This window comes from Ursus arctos, unplaced genomic scaffold (genome assembly GCF_023065955.2).
Source record: "Ursus arctos isolate Adak ecotype North America unplaced genomic scaffold, UrsArc2.0 scaffold_24, whole genome shotgun sequence".
Lineage (NCBI taxonomy): Eukaryota > Metazoa > Chordata > Mammalia > Carnivora > Ursidae > Ursus > Ursus arctos.
Genome location: NW_026622919.1, coordinates 7,849,753 through 7,873,947, shown reverse-complemented (window position 1 = coordinate 7,873,947; position 24,195 = coordinate 7,849,753). Strand labels below are relative to the sequence as shown.

At 51.6% G+C, this 24,195-nt stretch overlaps 1 protein-coding gene across 18 annotated transcripts in view; it reads right to left on the bottom strand.

Annotated features, from left to right (window-relative positions):
* Positions 1–24,195, bottom strand: part of SLC39A11 (solute carrier family 39 member 11) — a 565,309-nt gene that overhangs the window by 383,463 nt on the left and 157,651 nt on the right. For 12 of the 18 annotated variants that reach the window (XM_057318037.1, XM_057318035.1, XM_048225880.2 and 9 more), the window contains one exon: positions 1,780–1,921. In XM_057318037.1, coding sequence (XP_057174020.1) covers positions 1,780–1,921 — 142 coding nt within the window. The remainder of the gene's footprint in view (positions 1–1,779; positions 1,922–24,195) is intronic. The other 6 variants (XM_057318040.1, XM_026512336.4, XM_048225884.2 and 3 more) reach the window with 1 other exon arrangement.

Here is a 24,195-nt window from a genome sequence, read left to right as displayed (position 1 = left end):
AAGGGATCTTTGCCTTTGCATCTGACCAGTTACTGATGGCGACTGAGGGTAGCCTGGTCACAGGCTGTGCCTAGGTGTTTGTTCCTCAGAAGAGGACAGGCCTGCATCTCCCCCCGACACAGCCCCCCACTCAGCCCTTCACCCTGGGTTGCCAAGAAGATCCAAGAGTCCTGGGAAGCTCTCCTGCAGAGCCAACTCCCACTGGCCCTATGTTCTCCTGGCCCCACTGGACGAGGTCTACCCAAGGGACTACCACTGTTTCAATCTTTTTTGATTGACAGGCTCTGAACCTTTCCCCCCACGCCCCCCATGGCTTGAACATTAAAAAAAATGGGATAGAATAAAATCTGGCCTACTTTTTCATCTGAGAGAAGGCTCAGAATCAGAACTTTATTATAAAGCCTTCAGAGGGGTATGCATCATATAGCTAGTAAGGGGCGACAGAAGCCTTCTGTCTCTGTGTTCCCATGGTTTGGCATGACACATGACAAGCTTTCCTGGAGGGTGGGACTCCGTCCTGGTCTCTAGATAGCTCCTGACTCTCCAACAGAAGGGGAACAGCAGGAAACACCCAAGCCGCTCTGACTGGAGTAGGAATGGCACGTGTGATCGGAGGCAGGGGGCAGGATGCTCGCGCTAACCCTCTCCTACGGGGGCTGACGTTAGATGAGTCTGCACTTCCTGATTACAACCCACCGAGGAAGGTGTAAGAGGCGGTGAGGATCGAAGAAATTCAAGTTCTGCATGAATAATGCATGCCGGACGTGGTCGGAACACAGATCGACGAGAACGGGCATCACTGCAACTTCTGCACATTTACTCCCCCTGAGGTCTAGGGAGCGCCTTAGCCTACACGTGGTGAGAAGATCAAATTCAAATACCAGCGCGGAAACGGGAAAGGACTCTCCTCCCTTGAATCACTAATGCGAAGACGGTGACCAGGCGCCAGTCTGTTACTCCCCGATTCACCGAGAGAGAACCTTGTGCAAGGGACGAGGCACCCCATTCTCAGCATCTTTTTCCTGGTTTTAGCCCCAAGTCCATGGTCTATGGAGGAAGTGGGGAGGGCAGGGGCATACACTTCACAGCCTGGGACTTCAATAAATTCAAAGGGAAAGAAAGGCATCCACCTCTCCTTACGCTAACTGGCCAGATGCCCTGAATGAGTCCGCGATGATGAGATGGGGAGGGGCAGCCTTCCCTGGAGACTGGAAAACCGTGTACCCCTCTTCCAGTGCACCCTCTGCTCCTTCTCGGGGGGCCACGGCCTGGCTGCACCTCCCCCGCAGAGATTAGCCACTGCAAGGTGTGCCCTCTTGGGGAGTGCGTTCCCTCTACCTTAAGAGAAAAGGTGTTTGGGGGCTTTCTGGCTCCCAACTGAATCGGTGAGAGAAACAGCCACAGTTTCCCAGGTGCATCAAAAAGAAGAAAGTCGTGTGGATGGAAAGGAGCATTCGGGGTGGGTCAGACAGCAGGAGATGGAAAATGCTAGGTGCTGTAACCCAAATCAGCCCAGGCCCATCAGAGGGGTCCCAGTGCACTTGGCCCAGCTGGAAAGACAAAGAGAAGGCCCTGTGAGCTCCTGTGCGGTAAGCAGGTGATTTGGAGAGCAACAGGAAGGGAAGGCACGGGGCCAGACACCGGTTCGGCCCCGTGCCACGGTGGGGTAAGTCACATGCACGGACAGGACAGAACACCAGCCCTTTCCCTTGTCCTTCCTCTGCCACCAGGCCCGAGCCTAGGCTGCCTGACTCAGCCCCAGGTCTGCAGGGAGCTTGCCTGGAAGAAGCCCAGCTCTACCTATCCGGATGGAAAGTTCACTCTCAGGGAAGAGCAGCCCGGGGCCCTCAGTGTCAGACTTCTTCATCGACGCAGGGGTGAAGTTCAGTGCCAGGGCCGTCGGGGGGTCTTCTGCGGCACCCTGAAACAAGAAACAGTGATGTCACTGCAACACCCCCACCACCTTCACTCCCCAGACCCTTCCAGCTCCGAGCCACCCAGGGCAGCCAGCTGGTCTCTCCCAAAAGCGCCAGGGCTGGCTCACAAGGAAGACCATGAGCTTTCTGGTTGTAGAGCTTCGGGGTGACAAAAACCCTGGGATCTGAGGACCGATCGCTGCTGATCCTAGAAATAGGAAGAACGTGCACTGGGAAAGAGGGGGGCCCCAGCCCCTACCTCATCACCGCAGGGTGAAAGGCACAAGGGACACAGCTCCCGAACAGTCCCAAGAAGGCTATGTGGTAGGTTCTCTCGGATGGCAGCCTTGCTACAGGAACAAGGTCAACATTTCTTAGGAACTGACCCCCTTCATGTTTCTCATGAGAGCCAAAGGAGAAGCGATCCAAACAGAAGCATCCCGAAAGAAGGAAAGAGTGCCAGTTGCAGGGACCCAACATACTTGGAGTTAAGTCCAGATGGACCTTAAGACGGCCATGTCATCCTTGTGCTTTGCCCAGCTAGTTAATGTGACTGTCTCTGCATTAACTAGGCAAAATCTTGAGTTTGTTCCCCAGGTGTATGTAACTAGTACTTAGAGACTGCCAACTTTGCGGCTCCTTGGTGAACAAGACAAAGTCACAGCCTGTCATGGGGCCTACATCCCAGTAGGAATAGATAAATGAATCCATAAGGGGGCCAAAGGCATCCGTGGAAACCCCTCCAACCCCGCCGACAGCTTACAAATGCACAGGACCCTGATGGGAAGGAGGAAAATGGGTAAGCACCGCTAAAAGGGCTTTCCTCCTCCACCTTCATCCGAACACGCGGATGCCAGTCGCTAAGGCAAGGTGAGTCGAATCATCTCGATGCGGGGAAGAAAAACAAAAAAAAAACCCCACCAAGATATTTTTTGGAATCCAGGCAAAAATAGTTCCAAACAGAAGTTTCCATCTAAAATACGCGTATCTAGTATGGGAGAGAAGACTGCTCGATGCCGATCTGATCACTGAAATGCATCCATTTATAAGCAACTACTAAAATTCTTGGTTGAGCTTCTTTTATGAAGGTGTCTCATCAAAGTTATACTTGGCTGTGTCTTACACACACACGCACACGCATGCAGACACGCACACGTGCCTCCTTGTTTTCCACTGTCACTGTGGATCAGGAGTACGAAGAGAATCTAATAATTCCGATATTTTAATTCATCATTTCTTTCCAATGACATGTTGAAAATGAAAACATAAGCCCTTCCTCTCATGTCTTCCCATTTGTCCAATACATCAATATTGTCCTAATCATTCTACTGGCAACGTCCTCCGTAACACACTTTAAATAAGGATGGCGACACCTCACTGAACCTTGTTGTAAAAGGGGGGCAGAAAAGCCTCGTGGCTCTGTTTGAGCTTCCCTCGTTCCGGTCCTCGGGTCCCTTTATGGAGTCCCAGGGACTGCAGGATCTACCCTGCTCTGTCCCTGGGAGCAGCACCAAGAGAGGCGGCCTGTCACACCGTATCACAGTCGAGGCTGGCGCTACAGACGGACGGAATCGTGGGGACAGAAGGGACTTTGAGAGGGCCAGTCTCTCCCCCTGTAGAAACTCCCTCTCGGCACCCCCGGGGTGACGGCTGGTATCTGCGCTGTGCCCTGGGCCATCGAGTCACAGCTCTTTGTCTGTGTATGCGCTTTAATTATTTCTAATTCTCTGCCTCACGCTGACATCTGAGGAATTCCTGTAGCAAGAAAAGACGTGTTTCACCATGAGAATGTGTCGGCTGACTTTCCTTCGTCTTCCTTCATAATGTGATTTTTTATCATGTGATTGGTGCACAAGGGGGAAAGGATATGGAAAGAGGCCCACTTCATTACAGCGGAAATGCCACGGCATTCAGACCCCCGATGCTGCTTATTTGGCCCATTTAGCAAAGTGCGGCTTGGAGAGAACCGGTCTTCACTGAGAACAGTGGTTTTCAGCCTGGGTGATTTGGCCCCCCAGGGGACACTGGCAACCGGCACTCTTTTGTGCAGGGGTGAGGCAGAGGAATGGTCTTGGCATCTAACAGGCAGAAGCCAGGGGAGCAGCTAAACACCCTAACTGCACAGGACAGCCCCCTCCCCCCCAAAGAATGATGCAGCCAGATGTCACCAGACCAAGGCTGACGAACACTGCTTTCGAACGATTTAGGATGGTCAGGGCCCCAAAGCTCCCCGTGTTGCTGGTGATGCTGGAAACTCACAGACCCTCTTTTTACCGTGAAGGTAAGAATTTTGCCACTTTTTCTAGGAAGCCTGCCTGCTTTCGTGTACCTGGCAAACTCTTACGCAGCAACTACCATGTCCCAGAACTATCCCAGGTGCTGGCAAAATGAAATCAGCCAAGTCCCCTGTCCTCATGAATCTTGAGTTCTCCTTCCAGAGACAGACAACAAAGTAACAATAAATGCAAAACAGAATGCCAGGAAGTGATAAGGCAGGAAGAAACGGGAATCCCAGCCAAGTTAGCCCGGCGGTGTTCCCAGCAGAACGGGATGCACCCTGGGTTTCAGGGTTGGTGGAGGCTTTGTTCCAGCACCTGACAGGTGTGCTAGCGGGCTGGGAAATGTTAAGGATGGGGCACTCCCCTCCAGCTAAGATGTGGAGGGAGGCCTCTCTGAGACCATGGCGTTTGAGCAAAGACCTGGAAGTAAGGGAAGGAGCCACACTGCTTTCTGAAGACCATGTTTCCGGCAAGGCACAGTGAGGCAAGCACCCCTCTGCCCTGCCATCTCCTTTCACCATTTTATCCCACCTCCAACTAACTTAAAGGCTGTCCTTCTAAAAGCTAGACAAGGACCCAGCACATCCCACCCGTCCTGGCCTCCTCCCGTGCGCCCCACCCCACACCTCGCCTGGGACCAGCGGTGCAGCAGGAGAGCTACGGGGCGTGCCCAGAGTGAAGCCCAGGATCGCTTCCGCACCCCATGCCTGGCAACGCTCCCCACGCACGTCTCCGAGCCCAGACACCAGCAGGCCTCCCAGCACTCCTTCCACACTCCCTTCTGGGATTCTCAACGTCCCCCCACCCTCCCCACTCAACTGCTGACGAGGACAACAGAAATAGAAATACATCCCTCGGAATTTCAAGGAATGGCCCCCGCGGGAGATGCCAGTGCTGCTTTGGTGGCTTGATCATCACGCCCATGAAGGTGAGGGAAAAGTCAGGAAGCACCTGTGGGACCATCCTGCAGGGCTGACCCCACCCCTCGCTCCCTGGAGCCCCAACTGCTCCCCAAGCGAGTACACAGACTGCAGGTGGAGGGGGCGCTGCCTTGAACACAGCCTTGGCCTTTGCGCCAGTGCCCAAGACCCCAGGGAGAGAGTCCTTCCCTACATCCTCCTCTTGCTTTGCTGACGGCAGCACAGCCCTCTTTCCTTGTTATCACTGCCTTACATTTCTGGGGCTTCTCTGTTCTTTTGCAATCTTCTGCAAAGCCTTTCCAATCGTGCTCCCCACTCGATCCTTGCCGGCCCTGCGAGGACAGCAAGGTGACAGCATGAGCCCTTCCAGGGCAGACATCTGACTGATGCAAGCTGCTCTTGATTCTCCACCTACAGCCCGGAGAGCCAGCTCGGCCACCCATCAGCGGGGGATGGGTCTGCCACTTTCAGTCGGGCTCCAGGGTTGCTGTGTCACCCAATGTCAGGTGCCAGACAAGCAGGCTCCTTATCAAAGTACAAATCGTGATTTTCTTCTGCACCACCCCCTCCCCCCCAAGTCCTCCTCCAGCTCTTCCCCTTCCCTACCCACCCCTCCAAATCCAGTGTGGTCCCGAAAGCAAGGGAGGGGGCTGCTGGGAGGCACTAGGCAACACCACCCAGGGCCATGGAACTTGAGATTGCTGTCTTCTTGCGACAGAATTATTATTAATTATTATTATTATTAATGTCTCAGAGCAAGTGTGGTTCAGAACAAACAAAGCCATTTCCACCCACTCGAGAAGGGCTGTGCAAAGGGGCACGAGCTGGAGAATAATTAACACTTTCCAGAAGCGAAAGAGAAAGAATGGAGAGGAAAGGCAATAAGGAAGAAATAAAATGGGGGGGAGGGCAGAGGCAAGCAGCCCCCCCAGGATGCCTTACATGAAAACATAAAGGCTTCGGAAAGTAATGCATATACCTCTAAGAAATACAATCTGGGTGCTGCTCAGCAGGGCTTGCGGTCCCAGGCACGAGGGGGAGAACCGCTGCTCACTGAAGTTTCTAGAGCCCCAGAGAAATGAGTCCCACAAGGAAAAGCCTAGAGGACAGCCAGGAGAATGCAGCCACGTCCAGATGAAGAAGTCTGTAAGGGCAAACGGAAGCCCCCTGCCAAAGCACACTGGACACAGGCCACTAGGAGCCAAGGCACTGCGGGCCCCCAAACTCACTGCAAACAGTTTGCTGCGTTTGCTCTGAGTCTCAGGGGCCAACTTCCACATGTTCACCTGCCTCTGGCTCTTCTCCTACTCGGATGTCAATTACTACGAGTAACTGTCAGGGCAGGGCAGAGCTGACCAACCTCTGATACTCACGGGCACGCTGCCAGCCATGTTCATTCAGGCTCGGGGGCTCTGGGATGACTCTGAGCTCCCCCAACCCCACAGAGTGCGGGCTCTTTAACTGAGCTTGGCCAGGGGGTCAGAGTTCTCTTATGAGGGGTGAAGGGAAAGGTCAGAGGATTAACTGGTGCCCCTGCCAGCCACCGAGCCACAGGTGAAACGAGGCAAGGGTACACCCCAATGGAGAAGGGAACGAGGGTCCGAGCAGGGCCGCAGCCCTTCCCTGGGGACTCAGGGCGAGCTGATGCTAGGGAAGGTGCCTGGAGCCCCTGTGGGCTGTGCCTCCTCCCCCGCCCAGCCTCTGCCTCCCATCATCCCCACTTAACCCAGACACACAAGGTGACAATAAATAATTGATGCTGTTTTTATTACCGGGAAATTGCAATAATAATGACACTCGTAACACAATCTTAAATTATTCCACATAATGGAAAAAAAATTAAATGTCACCCCTGATCACTAGCCAGAATAGGGATGACACTTACATAAAAGATGACCTTCTCTCCTAGGGAGCCCAGCAGCAGCCTGCTGCCCAGGGCCTGGCTGGCCTAAGGTGACAAGTGGCTGGCCTCAAAGCAAACAGGGACACAGAGCAGTGTAGACATGGAGGCAGAAGGTACAATCCTGCCTCAGGCTCTCCCAGGCAGGACGCTGCCCTCTTTCTTACCTGTTTCCCTATATGTTTAGCAATCATGGGTCATAACCAGGAGCCTTACAGACAAGGAAAAGCACAGCTCAAAGAACTTGGTCCCCCCTGGTTTACCCTGCCTGAGGACACTAGGATTGCACCTCTAATTCAGCCTATGTCCCCTCTCCCTGTGGCAACACAGCATCCAATCAATGGCCAGCAAAGCAGGCTTTCAAGCTTCTAATTGCTCAATACTGGATACTTTAAAAACTTGGGCTGAGGAAGGCAGAGCTCCCTCCTCCAGGAAGCCTTCTTGGATAGATCCAACCTAGTTTGGATCAGAAACGCCTCCCTCTCTGTGCTCCCTGGACATCCCACACACGTGCTTCTGTTACCACATTTACCAAACGGCACACGGTATCTTCCAGCATCCTTGGCTACCTCAAAACCGTGGGATTCTCAATGCAGGCATGCTGTCTTCTGGCTCTTCTGTTGGGGCTCAGTGCAGTGTCAGCGTTCACTAACCCCGTTAATTTCCAGGAATGAACAATACCCCCAAACCTCCAAAATGAGAGGGGAAATGTTGCATAACATACAACACAAAGACCCAGGTGACCACAAAACCTTTAGGCCTTGAGAAAGAAGGAAAGAGGGATTCGCGCAGAATGGGAAAGCAAAGGCTCCAGAGTATTCAAGGTGGTCTAGCTAAGGGCAAGGAGCAGGGCTTCCCCCACGCCCGCTTCGGCCTTCCTGATGATGACGTGTGACCCTCAACATCAGCCCCGAGACCACGTGAGGACGGGTAGCCCCCTACCCTGTGACTCGCCACCCAAAGGCTCCATGTCCACGCCCCTTCCTGGCAGGAACGCTCAGAGTGGGACAGCCCAGCTCGCTCCCCTTGAAGGGAAGACCTTTCCACGCTGAAGCCCATAGTCCCTCCAAGGTCATGTCTTCCACCTTCCTGCCACGTCCTCCGTGACCTCGGCCTGGAGCTTTACAACGGCAGAGGTTAATTACAAACTTCTAGCTATATTTAAGCTTCATAAATCTGCTATTACTCAGATTGTCTCTGTAGGGACAAAACCTCCTATTTCTGATGCCAAATTACTATTCATAATCAAGCCTATTTAATCATATAAAACTGATTTTAAAGCACCACGTGGCTCTGCAAAGATACAGCTCTCTGAGCTTGCAAAGACAGCCCTCCCTCCCTTCGCTGGCCCAGGTAAGTGGCTCTATGCTTGCGTTCCAAAGAGCTAAGTCTTCTGCTCGTGTGGCTGACAGAGAGATGGGGGTTGGCAGAGCTTTCCAAACTTTTGTGTGTTTTCTTATAACTCAAAATATCAGTTTTCCTTAAAACAGAAATACAAACCTAAAGAAACGCAGGTACCCAGGTATAATGAGTTGCTTTCTTCCTAACCCTCAATGATTATCCATCACTTTCAACCTCCTTCTCAGCCTAGGCCTGGAATTCATTCACATACACCCCAATGATCCACCTGGGCCTTTTCTGGCTTCTCAGCAGTTTGAGAATCCCCAGCTGGGCTTTCTCAGGCAACTCTTTCTTACCTATGTTCTCCTTTTGAAAGATATCAGATCCCTCCAGAAATCTGCTAAAAGACAAGGTTTCTCTTCCCCGAAAAAAAAAAAAAAATGCATGTGTATCAGACGCTTATTGCTAGGTAACAAAACACCCCAGAACTTAGTAGCTTAAAGCGACGGTTATTAACGCTTGAGTCTCCAGTCAACGGGGCGCTGCTGCTGATCTGCTGTCTGGCCTCAGTCAATGTTCCTGGATCCCGGCTCGCCCAGGCCTTGGAGTGTCCAGGACGGTACACGCATCGGAGGCCCACAGGCTGCTGGCCAGGGGTTGTCTGATTCTTGGCTGGGAAACGCGGATTCTTCTCCACGTGGCCTGTCATCCTCTTGTGGACAACATTGGATTATTCATACGGTGAATCCAGGGTTTCCGGGGCAGCGAGATAAGGCGATGTCCGATGTCAAGTGCCGTTCAGCGTTCTGCCTGGAGCACATGTGCCACCATCCCGTTGACCACAGCCAAGCCAGTGACCACCAAAGGCGAGGATACCTCAACTACACCTCTCGTGGGGAGGACCTAGCGTCATGTTGCCAGAGTATGCATGACAACAGGGGAGGGATTTGTGGCCGTGTTTGCAGTCTACCACAGCACCTAGGCACCGCCACATAAAATGTGGCACCGGACATCAGGCAGCCCAGGAACCGCACGCAGCCCCCCGTGGATCTGGCCTATAAACAACTGCTCCCGATTAAACCCGCAAATTCAGTCTCATTTGCCCAAAACAGTGTTTCTCTGGGGGCGCCTGGGTAGCGCAGTCGTTAAAGCGTCTGCCTTCGGCTCAGGGCGTGATCCTGGCGATCCGGGATCGAGTCCCACATCGGGCTCCTCCGCTGGGAGCCTGCTTCTTCCTCTCCCACTCCCCCTGCTGTGTTCCCTCTCTCGCTGGCTGTCTCTCTGTCACATAAATAAATAAAATCTTTAAAAAAAAAAAAAAAAACAAAACAGTGTTTCTCTGATGGGGACCCAAGGACACATTCTCAGCAGTCTGCAAGTTTGATATAAAAATTTTTTAATTTTGTATTTTCATTTAAATGATAATCTACAGAAAAAAAAATAATACCAACAATCTGAATCACCAAGGTGACCCCTTTATAACCGAATCCCTACTGCTCGATCTCAGCGCCCTTGTTTGCATTCGTGCTTACGATCGAGTTGGTCCAAGTTAACTGCCTAGCTCAGATTCAACAGACAGATGATATGTTTGAGCCAAGCTCAGACCAAATGACGTCATGGAGCCCCGTCCAGATGATAGAGGCTTCCAAGTAGTTCTAGAAGAGCAGCTGGAGAGCTGACTCCATCCAGCAGCTTTTGTTGGACACATTTGCCAGAACCAGTGTTAGAGAGAGCAACTCCGTTTGCACAAAACCTCTTGTTACACCATGCTCAGCTGCTAACGTGCCCTCTTATATCACCACACGCGATCCTCCATATCTTCTTCTGATGAAGACCGACAGGTAGCATCATGGCCCCATTACGGGCTAAACTTCCCCACCACTAAAATTCCTATGTGGAAATCCTAGCCCCCAGTACCCCAGAATGGGACCCTATTTGAAGGTAAGATTTTTACAGAGGTTATTAAATGAAAACGCAGTTCTTAGGATGAGATATAATCTTTTTTTTAAGATTTTATTTATTTATTTGACAGAGATAGAGACAGCCAGCGAGAGAGGGAACACAAGCAGGGGGAGTGGGAGAGGAAGAGGCAGGCTCATAGCGGAGGAGCCTGATGTGGGGCTCGATCCCAGAACGCCGGGATCACGCCCTGAGCCGAAGGCAGACGCTTAACCGCTGTGCCACCCAGGCGCCCCAGGGATGAGACATAGTCTAATCTGACTGGTATTCTTAGAAGAAAAGGAATCTGACACAGACACGCATGCAGAAAAGACAATGTGAAGACACAGAGACAAGATGGCGGGTGACATGCCAAGGAGAGAGGCCTGGAATGGCTCCTTCCCTCAGGGCCCTCAGAAGGAACCAACCCTGCCAATACCTTGATCTTGGACTTCCAGCTTCCAGAACAGAGGCAATAAATTTCTATTGTTTAAGCTACCCAGTCTGTGGTATTTTCTTATGGCAGTCCACGGTGACTGATGCAACCCCCCCCATTTTACATTTGAGGAAATTAAGTTGTAAAAGCTAATGATTTACCTAACATCACACCATTAGGCAGAGGCATAAGCAGGATTTGAACCCAGAACTTCTGACTCCAACTCTCTCGACTCCTCCTACCACCAGGCTGTGGTCAACCAGGAATGTACTAAGGCAACATATACCTCAAGAAGCAACCCGGCCGATACTGACCCAAGGCGGGCGTGTGGGAGCCCACACACACTAGGTGCAAAGTCGTGTGCCGCTCCTTCGGCAGGAAGAGTTGTCTGAGTGTAGTGTTCACACAGCGGCCATCGGTGCTGCTGCATCTCCAGGCCTGGCACAATCCCCGAGATATGGAATCACAACCTTCAACATCTCAGCCTACACATGACCTGTGAACACTCACTTCATGGGTACAGATAGATGGAAGCTAAGGCAAGACTCCATGGGGTAATGGCCCAACCTCATAACTGGGTCTCCAGGCAAGAAGAAAAGAGCCTAGAAATCTCATTGCTGGTAAAGATGGCTTACAATGGAAAGCAAGACACAGAGGTCGGTCGTCAGAAGGGACACAGGTGCCCTCAACGCCATGCCGGGGGCACTGAACTATCAGACATCGTCCAGGGAATTAGAGACACAAGCACCAACTCCAACAGAACAGGAAAGAGGGAGCGTGGTTGAGACCTCAGCACAGCGTCAGTGTCTGTGTCCTGAGCCACTTCGGCAGAGCCTGGCTTCCCCCGAAGCCCACCCAGGAGCCATCTGGAAGGACAGGGGAGGTGGGGACAGGGCGGTGGTGGGGCCCGGCTCAGCAGCACCCAGGTCCCGGCAGGCCTTGACCACCAGGGTCTGAAGCTTCCCTGTCTGCCTCCCGATGACTGTGTCTCCAAGGCTGAGACACACAGCTTCCTAAACAGGACTGTGACCAGGGTATAGGGCCCAGAGAAAGCCGGCTGGGAAAGGTGGAATCAGGAGCCCCTTAGTGACTCAAAGGAGGGCAGAGAGGGAAGGGGGGCACCGTGGGTGAGGGCGCAAACCCCCAAGCGTTTTTATGCTAAGGAAACAGCGTGCAAATGACATGCAAACCACTTCAAAAGAGAAGCTCTGGCTTTGAAGAACAGACTTGATTTTTTTTTTTTTTTAATGGGGCTTTATCCAAGGCATCACTCTGCTTGGAGCAGAATTAATTATTCAACATTATCTGGGCTTGACGAGCACTTGGCAGCTGAACAGGGACGGGAGCTGCCTGCGTCGAAGGGACTATTTTCTGCTTCCTGCCGTGGGGACGTGCAGACCTGCATCTTCCCCCTTTTCTTTCCTCCCTAAGCCTAAGTTCCAAAGCACACACCCGACGGGAGACACACGGCCTGGTTGTATGAGGTTACCACTGTGGCACAAAACCCCACCCGTTCGGGGCTGCGAGCATCCGTCATTTCCTATCTCAGTTTCCAGAGGTCAAGAATCCAGGAATAAGTTAAACTGGGTCCCTGCCTTTACTTGCTGGCTGTGGTCTGGGGACTGCTCCCACGGACAAGGCACCACCGGCTGGTCCTTGACATGTGGCCCCCAACTGTAGGCTATTCACAGCATGGCTGTGTTCCTTCAAGGCCAGATCAAATCCCTCTGGCCTCAGAAAGGGCCTCATCCCACTTTTGAGGGCTCACCTGATCAGGTCAGGCCCACCCAGAGTAACCTCCCTTTTGATGAACTCAAAGTCAACTGATGGATAACCGGAGCAGTGACCTAATGGGATGAAATCGCAAGGAGGGGAGGGGATTCTATAGAGTGCACACCAGGGCCTGCAACTCTCAGGGGCCACCGCATGCCTATAGGGTACAAACCTCTTTCCTCCGACATCTCCATCACCTTGAGATTTCTGGAGTCTAAATTTCCCCTTTGATGATTAAATTGGGAGCCACAGATTACGGACAAGATCTGGTGTTCCACCAATTCTTTGTAACACAAACTTTCCATCAAAGTCCCAACCTCACAGAACAGAGAGTCTTCTGACTCCGTAAACCATGGCAAGTATTCCACAGGCTCTGTCTGGGCAAGAAATGTGTAGTGGCTTGAGGGTCAACTGATCCACTCGGCACAGGAAGTGCAGTGCCCAGGGGCCCACTTTCAGGGGCCCCCGAAAATATTTTGATTTCTTTTAAAATCAGAAGAAAAAAAAAATGAGTGATAATGAATGCATAATAATGAATCCCGGGGCGCCGGGGTGGCTTAGTCGGTGAAGCGTCTGCCTTCAGCTCAGGTCATGATCCCAGGGTCCTGGGATGGAGCCCTGTGTCAGGCTCCCTGCTCAGTGGGGAGTCTGCTTCTTCCTCTCCCTCTGCCCCTCCCCTCTGCCTATCCCCTCTGGTCCTACATGCACTCTCTCTCTCTCCCTCAAATAAATAAAATCTTAAAAAAAAAAAAAAAAAAAGAATCCAGCCTGCATTATATTCATCTTTATACCAACCTAGCTGTAAAATGTAACTTTTAGTCTTTTCTTTTGGTCTTTTTTTGGTGGAGGAAGGGGCCCATGAAAGTCCAAAGGTAAGCCGGGTAGTGATGCCTCTTTGGGGTAAACACTGGTTTTCCTTTTTTTTTTTTTTTTTAAAGATTTTTATTTATTTATGTGACAGAGAGACAGCCAGCGAGAGAGGGAACACAGCAGGGGGAGTGGGAGAGGAAGAAGCAGGCTCATAGCGGAGGAGCCCCATGCGGGACTCGATCCCATAACGCCGGGATCACGCCCTGAGCCGAAGGCAGACGCTCAACGACTGCACCACCCAGGCGCCCCTACACACTGGTTTTCCTTGCACAGCTCCACGGCGATTAAAAAAGGGCAAAAGAGCTTATCGGAGCAAGGGGAGCCAGTCAAGCCTGTGGTCCTATGATGCTGACCTCTGGACTAAGTGACAAACCAGGATAGTCCCCGGGCCACTATAGGACAGTACTGATATGCTAACTATTGTGAGGGGAACAAATTAGCCTCAAGTTATAAACACAGGACTAAAAAGGCCATGTTTGGTACTGGCATGAGCCACTTGGTTTTGTCGGAGTCCGTGGTTATGCTGGACTCCTGATTCCCACCAACTACCTCACAGCTGGGAGCCAATGGGCTCCAGGGGGAGGTAAGGATAGAACTGAAGCAATTAAAAATCTTTCTTCAACACCAGAAAGTGGGCATAAAACTACTCATTACTAACAATGTCAGTAAGACTATTATCCTATTAAAAATCCCATTAAAGAGGAAGAAGAAATTGTGTGTCCCTCGATGTTAACTTGAGTTAAGTATTTGCGTGATACACTTAGGCGGTAGGATGAAGGGGGTACGGAAATGCCAGCAAGACTTGGGAAAGTTGATATCAAGATCCAAGTATAAGGGAGAGGCTTCCTGAGTGGGAAGGAAGGCAGGATGGATGACCACAGGAAGCTGCCGAGACAGGCAGGGTCAATGCCACCCCAAGAGCCATGAAGCCTAACAGGAAGAAAGCTCTGCTGATAACCACACTTCAACTCTTGCTCGTAAAACAAGGGGCTTTGGCGCAGATCACGCCGAAGGCATGCTCTACCCCCAACCTTCGATAAATCTACAAATGCCTCATTCCAGACAAAGGCATCTGCTCTCACTCCACGGGAGAACTGCACCAGCCACACCTCCCCATAGCTTTCCAAGCCCCCTAACGGTGCATCGAAGCAAAAAGCCATCGGCTGCAAGGTGGGACTTCCTCCCAGCTGGATCAGGGTGACAAGCCCACCAGGTGACAAGACCAGCAGAGGGCAACAGCAGAGTGACTCTAGACCCAAAGGGGCATCAATGGGGGACAAGGGGCTGCCACCTCTAGTGGATAGGGTTGCAGGACTGTCTTTTCTCAGGCAGAGGTTCCTCGTGGGAACATCGCACCCAGAGGGCTCTGTAGAGGAAGAAGGCCCAGCTCTCCTGAGAATGAATTCCCTGGGTTTCCAGGCTGAGAAAAATGGGACACCCACACAAGCTAGCCCGACTAGCTTCCAGGCATGGGCACTTCTCCCGTGAGGATTCTCTGTGGACCACAACTCCCTCCCTACCACACAGGGACGCTGAGCAAATACCCACAGCTGGAAGATAAGCAGGTTTTGAAGGTGATGGTATTTCCAGAAGTTCAGGGACCTGCTATGATGAGAAACCATACCTTTTCATTACAGAGACAGCACCCTGGTGAGATGAATCTGCATATGAGCCAGCGTGTGTGTGTGTCCCTGTTACGTGGGAGACCCAGATAACAAATATATCCCGGGGGGCGCCTGGGTGGCACAGCGGTTAAGCGTCTGCCTTCGGCTCAGGGCGTGATCCCGGCATTCTGGGATCGAGCCCCACGTCAGGCTCCTCCGCTGGGAGCCTGCTTCTTCCTCTCCCACTCCCCCTGCTTGTGTTCCCTCTCTCGCTGGCTGTCTCTCTCTCTGTCAGATAAATAAATTAAAAAAATCTTTAAAAAAAAAAAAAAAAAAAAAAAACAAATATATCCCGGGGCATGTCTGAAACTGGCCTCCACATCCCAGTGCCCTCCCGGGAAGGAGACCAAAGGGCTGATGTGCCTGCAGTTACCCGGGAGGGGGAGCCTAATGTAAGAGAGAAAAAGCACAAGCATCTCCTCCCAAACTAGAAAAGCAATCCATCATGGAAAGCTCCAACAGTCAGCAGAGAGAGCCTTTTGCAAAAAAAAAAAAAAAAAACAAAACACAAACTCGTCAGAGGGGAAAAGGGCCTGATTGCTTTCCTCCAGCACGTATATGCAAGTGGAACAATATGGGAGGCATTCCCACTGAACACCTTCCTAGCGGATGCAGGAGGCCAGCAAATCAGCCTCGGCTTAACCAGAGTGCTGGCTGGAGACACAGCCATTGTCAGGATGCGTGGGATCAAGGAGAGAGGTTAATATGCAGGGTTAACTGTGTCCTGGCCCTTAGACTAAGGAGAGTGCTTTCTACCCTCTTTGTTGCTGTTTCTCCAGGGGAGCAACTAATAGCATTCAGACCCCTCTCCCCACTCCCCCTCCTCCCCGGGCATCATCCCTCATCTGACCCGGAACAGTATCCTGCATGCCTACGTGGGCACAAGGAGACAAGATTAATGTGTTCCTCTGGGGACCTGGAAAGCAAAGTTCGGGTTTGGTAGTAGGAGCAAATGCATAACTGGAAAATTAGCTGTTGCCCCCAAAATCCCATGAGCTAAGGGGGCAAGCCGGAAGGCAGGTGTCTGTTATCTAATTAAGAGGGGCACCTCCACGAAAGTAAATACATACAGTGCAGGGCTCAGCGCAGGAAACAGCATGGACGGATTCACTGCAAACTGATTACCTGATGTTGTCTCTTTCTCCCCCCACTTCTATGACTAAGACATTTGCATGGAGGGACCTAGATGAGAGGCTGAAGGGCTACGGACAGCACGTAAGGTCACACGGAGAGAAACGACTAACAGGCAGTCAGATCCCCCCACTCACCTGACTGCTGCCCCCCTGCCTGTGGGACCAGGTGGGTAGAGCATGTGACGCCTGCATTCATGCTGAGCCCTCCCCACCAGGTCCACGAGGCCATGGGGGAAAATGCGAGAGCTTCACTTCAAACAAGATGTAACCAGTCTCAGCCCCAGTTATTCTACTCTGGGCCTCCCAAAGAGTAACTAAAAGAAAAAAATATATTATTTATTATGTGGGGGCAGGGGAGGTGGTGTACTGACTTCCCAAGCCAGGGCTGTTCTGGCCCCTAGCAGCCGCCTGCAGGAGCAGGGGATCAAATCCAGAGACCTCCATCCCCCACCTGAAATGCACAGCTCATGGCAGGAAGCCAGTGCCACGGAAGGGGAGGTCACAGAGCCCTGGTGGCTCTTCCGATGCCTGGGACACATTCCCCCAGTTACGGAGCCACGCTATTGGCAGGAAGCAGGACCACAGGAAAGTTTCAGGGTTAGACCTATTAACAGAGCCCAACACAAGGGCCTGGCCTAAGGGAAGGATGGGCAAACCAGCTGGTTCCAGGGAGAACACAACTGGTTTCACTTGTGGCCACCAGGATCCAGCCTCACAGGGGAGGGCTTCCCAGGGAGGGCTCTAACTTCTTAGAGGGTCCAGCGTGGGGGCAGGGGGACGAACAGAAGATATGGGCCATGGCAACTGTCCACTAAAGCAACCCCCTGGGACAAAAACAGGGCAGGTCCAGAGCACCAGCCAGGGAACCATGAGCATGAACAATATGCCATGTATGTTCTCACTGCTCTCTCCCTCTTTTCCTCTCTCCCTCCCACTCTTCCCCTCCCCCTTCCTGTACACGTGTGTGTGTGTGTGTGTGTGTGTCTGTGTCCCTCTCCCTCTCTCTCCTCCTCTCTCTCTCTCTCTGACACACACACACACACACACACACACACACTATATTTTCTATGGGTATTTTCAAGACTCCTGTAAATACACAAGAAAAACTATCCAGAAGGAGACACACCAAACTCACCTCCCAGGTTTCTGGGGAGAAGACGATGGTGATGGAAGACAACAGATGTTCTTTCTTTTTTTTTTTTTTTTTTTAAAGATTTTATTTATTTATTTGACAGAGATAGAGACAGCCAGCGAGAGAGGGAACACAAGCAGGGGGAGTGGGAGAGAAAGAAGCAGGCTCATAGCGGAAGAGCCTGATGTGGGGCTCGATCCCGTAATGCCGGGATCACGCCCTGAGCCGAAGGCAGACGCTTAACCACTGTGCCACCCAGGCGCCCCGAGATGTTCTTATCTTCAATATTGTGTAAAATCATGAAGCCCAGAGGGCAAATGTGACACAGAGTTCATCCCAGAATATTATGGTCTCTAGCATATTCTCCCCAAGCCTGGCATTCCAGCCGCTGGGGCTCCTCCTCCTAAAAGGGACCCTTCCTGCCAGAGCCTGGGGCTTGGTGCCCAGGAAGGAAGAGGCCAGGGGTGCCTGGTACCACCAGGTCACGACACTTGAGCCAGGGCTTCCCAGTACCCAAATGGTCCCAAACCATTTGACCTTTGCGCTTTCAATAGTTAAAAAGCCAGCTTTTAAACAATAAGACAAATAACCACTACCTAAGTCAGAGTCCTTTGTGGGGTTAGAGAAAAGATGCCAACAGACTATACTCTCTCTTCCTTGCACCCAAACCCCTCCCCTGCAAAAAAAAATAAAAATAAAAAACTAAATTAAAGTACATTTTTCCTCTTAACCAGGAACGTGCTACCTAAGCTTGCAACTTTCTGCTTCTCGGAGCCACAAGTTCTCACCTTTACATTGGCAATAGTATTTACTTGGGCTGGGAAGCATGAGCACATTACAGGTGACAAGCCCTTCATCAGAAGCTGTGCATTCAGGAGCCAGCCACACCACACTAACACAGGATTTCCCTTTTATGCCCGAAACAAAGAGAAGCCTGAGTGTATGTGCTGAATTGCCAGAGAGGCAGGGAAGAGAAGGCGCTAATAACAGAAAATATATTAACAGCCCTATCAACTTAATATCTACATGAAAAATCAAGCTTTGACATCTTCCTGAGGGCAAAACTCATCGAAGGGAATTAAGTCCACTGTAATACACCAGGATTTGCCCCGGAAGGCTCTCATTTTATGCCTATTAAAAAGGCGATTGGAGGATTAGCCAAGAGAACAGCAATCCACGGGGGCCTGGTCAAAGGGCTGTGAGTCCCGGGTCATGTTGGGCTTCTAACCCCTCCAGGGGGTAAGAGGAAGGCTCCCCATCAAAAGCAGAGCAGAGAACCAGGGGAAAGTCATTTCTCCTGAAAGGACTCCTGCAAGCTCACCTCGCCGCGCCCAGCAGGCTCTCCCCTGTGTTTCCTTGTCCGCGCCACCCCTGTGGGGCCCGGGACTCAGTGTCCCTGCTCGCCCCTCCAGCGCTCAGGGCACAGGCTGATGGCCAGCAGTGCCTCCCTATGCTCACCAGACAGGATCACCAAGAGGCTGCCTCTGAATCAGCCAGACCTCTTGTTTCTCCAATTTCATGCTTTTCCGTCAATCTCTGCTCACCAAAGCACTTGGCAGGAGGAGAGAGATGGTAACGCACAGAGTGACGGTGAACACTCACTCACGACGGCCCTCTCTTAGGACAGGTTGGGGTCGGGTTGAGAACCGGAGTTAAAATGAGACTTTCAGTAGCCAGTGACTCCTAGAATCTGCTTATAGAAACCATCAAGGTTTGTATTCACCATCCCTCATCCAACACGTGTGCACAAATACACACGCACACACGCGCGCACACACACACACACACACACACACACACTCAATTCCCCTTTCTCTCTCTCTCTGAAAATCAGTTTATTTCTCAGGTGGCCAGAAATCAGCTCTGGGTTGACTGCGCAACTCTATCTCCCACAGGAAACGGCATGACACCCCCAATTTTCATGAAAACCTCCCCCCTTATTCCCAAACCCCTCCTAATGCAGAATGTGTTTTTTCCTATTTTCCATCCAGATGGAGAGCAGGCATTAAAATCATGCCAATGAGACCGCCATCAGCCCTTGTGATCAGCACTCTTCAAGGAAGTTTGGCTCCGACTCAAGCAGAGTGACATGAGCAAATGTGACAGGTTCTGAGCAGCTCCCTTTCGGCCTGGGCTGGGGCAGGGCACCAGGAGCACACCTGTGGGCCAAACTCTTCCTTCCCCAGAAGGATGACCACCCCCCACCCCTGGGACAGCTGCTGTCAGGAGCCCATGGCTCCCCCAACCCTATGTATAACTGGTCACATGAGACCTAAACGGTTTGTGGTTTAATTAAAGAAGAGAAGCTGCAGGTGGTGGAGGGGACCTCCAATACAGCCACTCGGGGAGTCAAGATGTTATCTAACAAAGCACCTATGGCTTGCAAAAAGGGGCTGAAATCCCGACTGTAGGCAAAGTGTGCAGACGCAAGTTCTGCTTCCAACCTGCTGGGACGTGAGCTTCTCTCTGGAATGAGAATGAAGACGTTTATGTAACGAGTTTAGCAGGACACCTGGCATGTAATAAGCCCTCAATTAATGTTAGCTGTGATTATCATCATCTCATTATTACAGGGAGTACTGTGACCGGGGCTGTCTTCGCAGTGGAAATCACAGGGAAGGGGAAAGAAAATGGACTCGATGTTATCAGGCTCCCACTGTGGAAGAGAAAAAGACATTTCACGGTGCTCAGCGCCACTTTCTCCCTTCGTGGCGGATGATGGCCCCACCGTGGCCCATCATTTTTAGGAAAGTGAGGGTGAGGATCAGTGGACAGAAGGAGGCGGGGGAGGGTGCACAGCCAGGCCAGGTTTGAGCATTACAATATAGACACCCCCCCAACCCTTCCATTTGATAGATTCCCTCTGCGGTCTCCCCATCCAACCATAAGCCTAATATTTACCCAGCGAAAGCAGTGTTTGTGTGCGTTGCCATCTAAAATCCAATAAGTATGGAGACAGAAAAGAGGCTGCCTGCTTATGAGGCATGAGGGCAAATACGGCCAGCTCTTTAAAGAGCCATTGAGCTAATCAATACCCCTCGCCCATTTCCATTCAGGGGCCCTGGGCCCATGGAGACTTAATAATTATTTTCCATTGTTACCTCCCTCGGAGAAGCTTAAAAAGGAAAGGTCGCTGTTTCTAAGTTTGTTCTCTGCTATTTGCCAACTACGGATTATTTCCTGGGGTCCGTGAGGCTCCCTTCCCAGATCGCAACAACCAAAGTCAGTCCGCACAGGGCTTTGCGGAGCTGACTTCGGAAAAGGATGTTGTTCTACGCAAGGAAAGCACTCCAGTCATCACGTTCGGTTGCCTGGGCTCCTACCCCCTACCTCCTCTGCCAGGGTCAGGTTTTGGGCAGACCTCCTGTTGGACATTCTTTTTCTTTGTCCAGAACTCATAAAACAAATAGCAGACTCAGTGGGAGGTCGGGCAGGAAGGGGGGGTTGCCGTGGGTTGCTAGACACCATGACCAGCTCCTTCAACCTGGCTCCTTCCTCTAGAGCGAACACACAGGCTTCCAGCTAAGCCCTTGTGCCTGCCATGGATACCTCCAAGCCTGCTTCTGCTTGTCTTTTTTTTTAAGGGAATTTGAACTAACGGTATAATAGCAAAATTACAGAATCCCTCTTTTCCTCGCACAAAAGTCAGTTCAAATAACTAGTTAAGACTAGGTTTGAGTAGAAGAAACAGAAAATCTGGGGCACCTGGGTGACTCAGTCAGTTAAGCAGCCAACTCTTGATTTTGGCTCGGGTCAGGATCTCAGGGTTGTGGGATCGAGCCCATGTTGGGCTCTGCACTCAGTGAATAGTCTCTTGAGATTTTCTTCTCTGTCCCTCCCCCAGCTCCTGCTCCTGCTTTCTCTCTCAAATAAATACATAAAATCTTAAAGAGGAGGAGGAGGAGATAGAAAACCCTATCGCAGTGACTTAAACACATAAAGGGCTTATCTGTCTCACTCAGCAAGTAGGCCTGGGGTCAACAATCAAGCTGGTTCCGTGGCCCCAACACTGCCCAGAGGAACCAGGCTCTTCCGGCTTCCTGCCCTGTCATCCTTAGCCATGTGGGCTGCATCCCCAGGTGCTACCCTGTTGTTCCATGAAGGAGAAGGGGTGAGGAGAAGATGAGAAGGAAAGCTACCCCCTAAAGACTTCTGCCAACCCCGTCATCTGGGTCTAGCCCCAAAGGAGGCTGCCAGATTGAGGCTTTACAGCTGGGCACATCACGAGGTCAACCAAAATTGGAGTTCTGTTGGAAAGGAAGGTCGGGTATGTGCATGTTTGGCAGGGAATCCATTCAGCTGCTGTAACAAAAATAGAAAGTTAGCAATGGCCGAAGGACAAGAGACTCTTTCTCAGGAAAAGGTCCTTGTAGTCGATCTAGGGCAGGTATGGAGAATAAGGCAGGTATCAGCAAGGAATCAGGCTTGGAAGGGATGAGACTGAAAAAAGGAAAGTCTCTGTATTGTTATAAAAGTTAACTCGCTTTTTCACGATTTGATTTATTATTATTATTTTAACCTCTCATTTCCCCTGAAGGGATCTCAAGGAACTTCCAGGAGTCCCCAGACCACACTTTGAGAACCACCATGCTAGGGTCACAGATCCCTAGTAAATGAACAAAGGAGTCTGGACATCGCGGAGGGTAACTTGGCCCCCGGGGTCTAGCATTCATCTCCCATCCCAGTTTTCCATTTAGAGAATCCTTTATAAAGTAGTAACTGACATGTCGGAGGAAGTAGGAGTCATCGGTTGGCAATCACTGTTCAGAAAAGTCCCCTGGGGGAGAAGGTCTTAGTTTGTAGGAAGGCAGGCAAGTTTTTCTGTTAGGTCCCTGGATCACACATTTCAGTGACTCCTGGGCCAGGCGTGGTAGGTGGAATTTCTAAAACAGCCCCCAAAGATGTCCTGCCCTGAACACCAGAACCTGGGACTAAAACAAGCTCTCAGTCCCATGACTGTGGGAAGTTGTCTGGCTCAGTTGTCCTTAGGAAGGGAGATGACCTCAGGGGCCTCCTCTAGTCACACGAGCCCTCGGAAGTAGAGAGCTTTCTGGGGTGATGTCAGACAGATTCAAAGGTAAGAAGGAGCTGATGTATCGCTGCTGGTTTGAAGATGGGAGGTCATTTGAGGAGGAACTTGGGTGGCCTTAAGGAACGGAGAGCAGCCCTTGGCCAATGGCCAACAAGGGGATGGAGGGAGCTCACTCTTCTGCCTGCAGGAATGAGTTTGGAAGAGCACTCCAGGCTCCAAATGAGAACACTGCCGGCCGCCATCTTGATTTTGGCTGGTGAGACCCAAGCAGGGAAGTCAGCCGCATCAGCCCGGACGTCAGACCTACAGAACTCTGAGCTAACAAACGGGTGCTGTGTAAAGCCCAAGTCTGTGTTCATTTGTTATGAGCAAGAGAGAGCTAACATACCAGGGCAGGGAAAGAGGTGTGGCCCCGGGGCCTAATCCGTACGGGATGAGACCCGTCTTGCACATCACTGAGGCAGTAGGAAAGCACCGCCTTGCCCTGGTGAGATAAACCAGTAGCAAGGTTTAGATGAACCACCTGCACAAGCATCAGAGCACGGGAAGAGACGAAGAGCAGCTCCCCACACTGTCCAGAGAAAGGGACTCAGGAAGATGTGTGGAAAATAACCACGAGGCGCTGGCCCCTTATATAATATACACCAAATAAACAGCCGTCATAGAAACCTACACAGCAACAGTGAGTTTGGGGAAATGAGAGTCACATTAGTGGTAATATCCAAAGGGCAACAGCTCCCCAAGTGAATGAATGCCTTCATTCAATAAAGCAATAAACTGAGATGCTCTGGAAAACTCCATCAGACAGCCAGCTGCCTCGGAGAGCAGAGGTGCCCAGGAATTAGGTTCCATCAGCACTTGCTCCCAGGAGCCTCTCCGAATCACAAAACTGTGGGAATGAAAACCAGCCGTGAGTCACGGGGCCACCAGAGAAAAGCGAACAGAGTGTTGGTCCCCAGGGTTCTCCATCATTGCTGGCTTCCTGGCTGGGATGGCCGTTGGAAAGCTTCCAGGCCCCCCCTCCAGCCTGCGGCACAGACAAAACCACAGAGAGACCCCGGTAGCCCCTCACTTCCTGGGGCCTGGGCTCCCATCTGTAAACCCCAGAAATAGCACTCGTCTTCCCTGCCCCTGGGGCTTTCCTTCTTTCCTTCCTTCATCTGAGATTGATTATTTACCAAGGTCAGTCCTTCTGCTGGGAGCTGACGGTTGGGCTGAGAGCAAGCCGGACAGGTGCCTGTCCTCGAGGAACCTACCATGGTGGGGAGGATGGTAAAGATGTAGAAAAGCACACACACAAGGTAAAGACTGGAGAATGAAAGATGATGGCAGGTCCAGAAAGAAGGAACTGGAAGAGCCCGCATAACCACAGGAGGGCAGGGGGATGACACTTGCAGGGAGGCAGGCGCAGAGCCGCCGGAGGCCTAAATCAGAGGCAAGGAGCAGCAGGCACAAAGGTCTGGAGGTGAGACGGGGCTTGGTGAGCTCAAGGAGCACAGGGGGGCCGGCTGAGCCAGAACAAGTTGAGGGGAGATATGTGTGAGATGGTGCAGGACACGTATGTAGGAGCTGAGGCTGTGGAATGACATCTGTCCTTAGTTTCAAGTGCAAAGGCAAATTGTCAGAGGGCTCTAAGTAGGCGGTGGGGGGGTGTTGTAGTTGGAATGCCAATCTATATGTGTTAAAGAGCTTTCTGGTTGCTCTGCAGAGAAGGACTGGACAGGGCTGCAGACCACGAAAGCAGGAAGACTTATAGGGAGGCGCTTACAGAGGGACTTCCAGGAAAGAGCTGATGATGGGTTAGGATGTCAGCAGTGAAGGTAGAGAGGAGAGCATGGATTCAGCAGCCCTTTTGGGAATG